Source organism: Strongylocentrotus purpuratus, unplaced genomic scaffold (genome assembly GCF_000002235.5).
Source record: "Strongylocentrotus purpuratus isolate Spur 01 unplaced genomic scaffold, Spur_5.0 spur5_scaffold_19, whole genome shotgun sequence".
In the NCBI taxonomy this organism is placed as follows: domain Eukaryota; kingdom Metazoa; phylum Echinodermata; class Echinoidea; order Camarodonta; family Strongylocentrotidae; genus Strongylocentrotus; species Strongylocentrotus purpuratus.
Window position 1 is genome coordinate 5,440,559 of NW_022145604.1, and position 8,108 is coordinate 5,448,666.

An 8,108-nucleotide genomic window follows, 5' to 3' on the forward strand; every position below is an offset into this window, starting at 1 on the left:
TGTAAATTATATTTTAAGCTTGACTGCATCAGGGGAACATGGAAACCAGTGAGAGAGAGAGAGATAGATAGAAGAAAGGATGGTGGATGAAAAGGGTGAATGTGAATGAGGGATGACCTATTAATATGAAAGGGATGAATCATGGATATGAAGGGGAGTTTCAGAAGTTCAAAATAAATCCCTACACTACTGTAGTAACAATCATTCTTTACCACTATTTGTATTAGGAGGCTGTTTCAAAAGACATTTTTTAATGGTCTTAAAGTTGAATGGAGATAAAGTTGATTCACTTTTCGAAAAAAATTATTTTGTCCAAAAATATATAAATCGAGGGGAGTATTCATTTTTCAGAAAAAAATAATCTTATAATTTTATAAGTCAATTTTGCAGAAAATTCAGATATTTTACGGAAAATTTGATTTTTTGCATTATATTTCTTCATATTCTTATATTTAGATCTAAATGAAATTATCAAAATAGTGTTTTTAACAGTAGTGTGCATTGTGAAATCGTAACTTGCACATAATGATCGAAAATTAGTTGAAATTTTGAAAAGTTGAAACCCTTCTTGAGCTTACACAAATTTAATGGATTCGAAAGACCTGATTTGTGTTTAAACTTGTGTTTAGACTTATAATAACTTATTTCATCATTATTTATTCACTCCAGATACCCTCACATATGGATTATCATCATTTATTTAGTATTTTTTTGTTTCGGACGTTACATTTGTTTCGGACGTTACAACTGTTAACGGAAAATTGGTTTTAACTATAAAATAGTATTGTAATGATGTATTGCAAATTTCTTTTTTTGGTGGGTAGCCGCCATGAAATGTTAAAAAAATGTTACGAAAGATAGGTCCTGCAGTTCATATATTTTCTGCTACTTCAAATTGAAAGTTGTTTCGGACGTTACAAAATTGTTTACGGAAAATGAGACAACTTTTTCAAATTTTGAGTATATTTCTAATATAAGCGCTACTACAATTAAATTATATTTTCTTTTAATTTAATGACTTGGAGTAACTTATAAGCTTATTCAAACCATAAATAATCTCATTAATTGATTGTTCTAGTGGGTTAAATGAGGGTCTACATTGTTTACGGAAAATGTAACGTCCGAAACACCATTTTCAATTGCACTGTTCCATCAAAATAGAGGAGTTAATTCAGATTACTGTTAACTTTCTTTGAGATCCACCCATGCTCATTAATCATCAATAGAAAAAAACATGTTGTTTATAGCTATATATTTTGTTCGGCTCCAACCAAAAAGGTATGTCAATTTTGTTACAAAATTCCGTAAACAATTGGCTGTTTAGGGATACCTCATGCACATAAAGCAATGTTGACAATTTTTCATTAAGCTATGGGAGGTCAATCTAGGTCCATGCTACAAGAAAAATTTGTAATTGATTTCTAATTCTTTATCTTTGAAAAGTGTCAGGCTCTCAAAGGGCCATTTAGCTATTTGGTCATAGTTAAAAAAAACCAGTGCCATAAAAAAGAAAAGAAAAGTATTTTAACTAAACATTAATCCCCCTAAATATTACAGTATACATCAGATTGTGATGTTTAAAAGTGCATCGAACACAATCGCAAAGACTTTACTAAGTAAACGGTTGTTGCTGTTAGGCTATATCTACAACACTATACAGCCTGCGGATGTTTGCTTTTTAGTCAAAATTCATAGATATCGACTAATTTTCAAGTCAGACACTTCGCAGGCCTGATTAATATGGAAGGGGTCAACGATTGCTTTCATTCTATCGAAAGTGTTGTGATACTTGTGGAATCGTTGACTTCAGAACAAAACCGTTTTGAGGTCGCTCTTGTCCTCACGGACAGCAGTTACTCGTTATGTTTGACCTACCGCTCACCGTACTCAAATGTCCGCTGCGCCATTTCACACTCGTTATGAGCATTAGGTGTTTATCTCGAATAGCAAATTAAAACTCAAAGGTTACTAAACCCAACTTTAAAGAAGGAACACATGAAATGTACGAAAGAAATTTTGAGAATAGATTTTCATAAAAAGGATAATATCCCAAATAAACTTTTTGTATCACTCATTGAGAAGGGCTACCTTAACTAGGAATACAAATAAAGTTATGATTGTAATCATCATTACAAAAAGAGTAACATAAATATTGCTTGAAATAAGCATTTCCTTGAGTTCGAGTTGATATTAACACCTTTTCTTTTCAACTACCCAATAGTCAATGTAAATAAGTGAGCAATATTATTACTTGTTGGATGAGATAATATACACACATAATGGCTTTTGACTTAGCCCAAACTTACAAGAGGACTTTGACAATCCTCTTTTGGAAAGCCTGTTGCTCAGTCATCCTTGGCACCACAATTATGAATATGGCATCATTAAACAGTTTATTAGTTACCCTTTACTATGAAAAAATAATGATTAAACGTAGCATAGGGGACAGGTGTTTTAATTAGAAGCTACCAGAGTTGGGTACTCTTTTTTTATTCGCACTATAAAGAAATCACGATTTTCAATAATGGAGAAATTATTCTACATTTCCTCGGTTTTTCCGAAAAGTTTACTTTTTCTTCAGACTACACTAGGCAATTATATGATTAAGAATTTTGTAAAGTATACATTTCCCTTTCTAGCGGAAATAAGATGTTTTGATTTCAGGAAATGTGCTACAACTGTACCTGGATCAAAATATTCTTGTTGTAATTGCTATGTCCCATTTGCAGGCCAAAAAAATGAAAAACTTAAATTCCAACTGCATTTGAAAGATAATACTAATTTAGAACTTCCCTTAAAAAGGTGGTGCTTGAAAATATCTTCAAGTAGGAAAATATCGACTATTAGTTGTCAAATCGACTTTTAGGGCTTTAGAGCCCAAAAGTAATAGTCTTGATTTTCAGACAATTGTACCGAATGGTCATACGTTTTTTGCTGCGCAAAGATTCAATCAGTCTAATCTTGGCCATCACAAGAAGTGGGTTATTGATGTAGACAAATGCTCATGTACCCTTTACAACTCTTTTCATGTATGTTAGTACCAAAGAAGACAAAAAGCCAGTCAGTCACTCAATAGTGTCTGACAGTGAAGTCTAGGAAATAAACGGGTTTCCTTGCATAATTTGAATATGAGGACACTGCTAACGTTTAAATTTCACAGACAGGACATACATGACATATTCATAATTCCTGCAAAGTTCTACATAATTTGAAGTTGGCTGCAAAAGGGACCTCGTACCTTTAACAGGGCATAACAGTTAATGTGATTTCGTGAAGCTCTTCCCACATTGGTGTAGATTGATTCCTCCATGTTTTCCTTTTTTTTTTCCTTCCTTGTGTAATCTTTTCTTATGTTATTCTATTTCACTTCCTTCTATAATCTTTTCTTATTATGTTTTCCTTTTTTTACTTCCTTCTAAAACCTTTCCTTGTGTTTACCGAAGCCAAAGATTTGTTGGCCTGCAAAAGGGACATAGTACCTTTAACTAGGCAGAGGTGTATATTGATTCTTCTCCAAACCAAGTCAGCCGTTATTGCCAGATGCTCTGAGTCCGCAGAAGACCATGTTGGGAATATTTTATTGATCTTTCTTAAAGTTGAGGTAAATATAAAAGTGAAGTGAACTTCTTACGACAGTTTCTTGCTTTGCTGTATTTGAATGAAAAAATGACTTGGAATAACATAAGGGTTATGGACTTTTAAATGTATCGCAAAATATCTCTACTTAAAATTATGATATTACCGCACACTGCTTGAGTAGATTTATACAGTAATTCTACATTAGCTTAATATCTTTTAAGAATCTTTTAAGAATTGAGAGATCAAGATCCTCTTTTCGTAAAAAAACTTACCAAATTACTCTTGGGTGAAAACCACGAATTATAATCTTCTAATTATATAGATGTATATAGCAACCAGTCTCGTTTTTTTATTGTAATATTATACACAAATCTTATTTATAGGATTTGGAAACACATTGTGAATTTTTCAATAAACTTTAGTTTAGGCTTTAGATAACGAGAGTCAACCTCGACTAGCACATGTGCTATTTTTTACTCCATTTTACCATCGATCAGAAACTCATTGAATATATTCATTTATTGTTTTACTCTTGACACTAACATTACTTATAACTTCTACATGTATATCGCTGTAAAACATGTATTTTTATAATTCATGTCATGTATTTATGTTATATTGACATTGTCATTGTACATTTATTCAATGGTGGTGAATAAATTCAAAAATTCAAATTCAAAATTTAATTGTGATTTTTTTGCTAGCCAATAAGCTCATCTTTTTTTTCCCCCAACATTTTCGAGTGAAGTACTTAGACTACTACTGATAACATCATTGTTTTATTTATATACCTATAAATCTGAATGGTGTAGACGCAAAAAAAATATAAAAAAATAAATAGTTTTTCAAATGGGCTGTTATTTCAAATAGAAACAAAACAAAACTCTCTCATTACTACATTCCATATAATTCAAGCTTTAGAGAGAATAATTATCATGACATACGTGAAGAATACGTTACTAAGCATCAGTAGAATGTATTCGGGTTTGGGTTAGAGTTAAGGTCAGTGATAGGCCTGTAATCAGGGTTATAATTGTTATAGTGGAGGTTGGTTTTCTGCAGTTTATTATCTTCTGTTTTTATTTTCAGACAGGAATATGGCATTCATACGTCAAGCACCTTTTCTACGCTGTCTGCCGTTGGTTTTATTGTGTATTCTAACACCGACGCTCATCCAAACCATACACCAAGATGCCATGCTCACTTCTTCTATGAAATGTCATTACGATGCCGAGCAGAAGAAAGCTGATTGCTCTGATCGTGGGTTGGACTCCATCCCTCAGAATCTTCCAGACGATATTGAAGAACTAGACCTCAAGTTCAACAAAATCACTTTCATCTTGAATTCTTCTTTCATGAGATACCCTTTGATCCAGGTCTTGGATTTTTCCTCAAACGACATCAGAATGATAGAATCTGCATCTTTTTACCCTCTAAAGGAATTGAATCGCTTAGACCTACCCTTCAACCATAATCTTGTTTTCCCAGCTACAGACCTATTCAGGTGGTCTAGAAACCTGTCCATCCTGAAACTATACGGTTCGAATCTGAAACTGCTTCCAAACGACACTCTGAAATGGAGCCCGTCTGTGGAGTCGATATACCTTCGCTTCAACAAACTCACTTTCGTAAACATGAGCCTTTGTGGCAGAGCAAAGAAAATTAGCTTGGCTTATAATAAAATCGAGCATCTCACGGCAGAATCTTTCATCATCGGATGTCAAAGTGATTATATTGATCTGACCGGGAATCCTATTAAATCAGTAGACCCGAACGTTATTGCATCGTTGCGTGTCCGATCACTGGTCCTTGGAGAATACCCGTTAACACTTGAGGTACTGAAGGATACTTTTATCGGGATCTGTCGCTCTGAAATAGTGGAGCTCACTATAAATGGTGCCAATTTTACAGTCTTGCCACGAGATTTCTTTAGTCCCTTGCGTAATTGTTCTCCTCCAGTGCTTAAATTTACCGGCAAAAATCTACAATCTCTCTCTCAAAACGTGTTCTCAAACTTGACAAGACTCGTGGAACTTGATCTATCGCACAACGAAATCCAAGCCCTCTCTCCATACGTGTTCTCAAACTTGACAAGACTCGTGGAACTTGATCTATCGTTCAACGAAATTCAATCCCTCTCTCCATACGTGTTCTCAAACTTGACAAGACTCGTGGAACTTGATCTATCGCAAAACAAAATCATCACTGTTGAACCGGTATTCTATCAAGGCATGCGGGGGCTAAAAGTTCTGAACTTGAATTTCAATCAAATAAAATATATAAACCCAAATACTGACGAATGGACACTGGACTTGAATGAGTTGTACTTACGCAGCAATTCTTTGACAGAAATCTCAGAATTCGCATTTTTCGGTTTGCGAAATCTAACGCTGTTAGATCTGAGCTTCAACAAAGACCTTATTGTCCTGAATATCACGTCGTCTTCGAAACTGACGGGAATTCAAACCATCGCCTTGAACTTTTGCAACTTTTGCGATATGGACATATTTCAACCGGTAGCCCCGAACTTAACAACCCTTTTCATGAATAACATGATCGCCGAAATGATCATGATGGCACCTGGAATAACCTTCGAAGATTCACAAGGCCTTGAGAATTTGGAAATCCGTAATTCGGGGCTGTCGAATTTCAATATCTGGGATGAAATCCTGAATACCTCTCTTTTTGACGGTTTGTCAAATCTTATTACTTTGGATCTGAGCCAAAATTATTTTGACTTTTACTTTCCAGATGATTTTCCAGCTAGGATCTTCAAACAACTCTCTGCTCTTCAGAACCTTAGTTTAGAAGCCTGTCATATTTCATGCCTTCATCCATTAGCTTTTACGGGATTGGAATCGCTTCGGGTGCTAAATTTAAGTGGAAACGTAATTCAACAACTTAATTTTGATATATTCAAAATGTTAGATCAAGTGACTATTATCGATCTTCATGACAACCTTTTGGCATACCTCGATGAACAACTATTCTCAAACAATCCCAGACTGACTACTCTATTGCTATCAAACAATAAATTAACCCTTCTCAACCAAAAAACATTTGAACCGATAGAATCTTCGCTTCTATCTTTCGATTTGTCATTGAACCCTATCGACTGTAACTGCGATCTACGATGGTTCCGCGATTGGATGAGTGGACATATTGACGTCATTGACAAAAACAGAACAGTCTGTTCATCGGCTTCTTTACAGCCTCTTCGCGAGAAACCTTTGCTTGATTTTGATCCCAATAAACTTTGTGGACTCAATATTGTTCTTGTGTTTATGACTCCTCTCGCCGGAATTTTCTTGGTTGTCATCGTCGCAATTTTTTATCACAACCGATTGCAGTTGAAGTACAAACTCTTTCTCTTGAAACTAATGGTAATTGGATATAAAGAGATGCGAGACGCCCGGGACCACAACGACTATGAGTTTGACTTGAATATCATCTTCTACGAAGACGACGAAGAATGGGTTCGTCAACAACTCCAACCAGCTCTGGAAGAACGGCTTCCACAGTTCCAGAGGAATGTCTTTGGTGATCAAGACCTAATCCTTGGTATGCACTATCTTGACGCCGTCGACTACGTGGTGAGCCATAGTTACAAAACACTCATTCTACTCAGCAGAGCCGCCGTGCACGATCGCTGGTTTATGCTCAAACTCCGCACCGCCATGGACCATGTGAGCGACACCCAGACCGAATTTGTAGTCGTGGTCTTTCTCGAAGACTTCCCTGACGAGGATATACCATTCTTGGCAAGGTTATATTTAAGTGACGGCAGACCCTACCAACATTGGACCGAGGACGTGGGAGGACACGTTTTTTTCTGGAATGCCCTGGTAAAAAATCTTACCATTAATCTCAGGACCAATGACTTTATTCCCAACGAGTAATAACGGTCTGACTTATTTTGGGGCTAGTTTGTTCCATACATTACTGTCCACATCTTATATTTTTGTATATCTGATTTATGTATTAAGCCAATAGCCCTACTAGAGCTTGGATCAGACTAAATATAAAGTGGCAAACACATCTGATGTCAATTTATATTCAGAAATCCATAATATGTGGTTATGCATAAATCATGATACACTAAATGGCGTAATACCTTGGTTTTGCTCTTGTGCAGTATACCGGTTGATGGAAGAAATAGCAAAAAATCGCTCTTCATGTGACTCTAGACCAGGGATTCCCAAAGTCCGGACCGCGGGACATGTTAATCCGTACCGCCGGGGAGGCTCTTTTTTTGGTTTAACCTTAAAGGGCCTGGGGCAGATTCCACTCTTTTCATGGGTATCATGGGTATTGCGTAGTGCCAAAATGAACATTTCCCAATAAACTATGTACTGTACAAAATGCAGAATTGTTATTTCAAGGATATTTGAATGACCTTGTCTGAGAGCGCGAGCTCATATTTTGATTAAGTTTAGGAAATACAATTATTTAAATTGAATTGTATTGTGTACCATAATAACCCGGTCTTTTTAGGCTTAAACTGTAACAATTCCCCTCAGATCAGGTAT

General features: G+C 35.6%; 1 protein-coding gene across 1 annotated transcript; it reads left to right on the top strand.

The window, feature by feature from the left end:
• The first annotated feature begins 3,457 nt into the window (after positions 1-3,457).
• Positions 3,458-7,819, top strand: Tlr1.2 (toll-like receptor Tlr1.2). The gene is given in 2 exon segments (NM_214506.1): positions 3,458-3,601; positions 4,669-7,819. A coding segment is annotated over 1 exon segment (2,802 nt). The 5' UTR covers positions 3,458-3,601; positions 4,669-4,676; the 3' UTR covers positions 7,479-7,819.
• Positions 7,820-8,108: the final 289 nt, after the last annotated feature.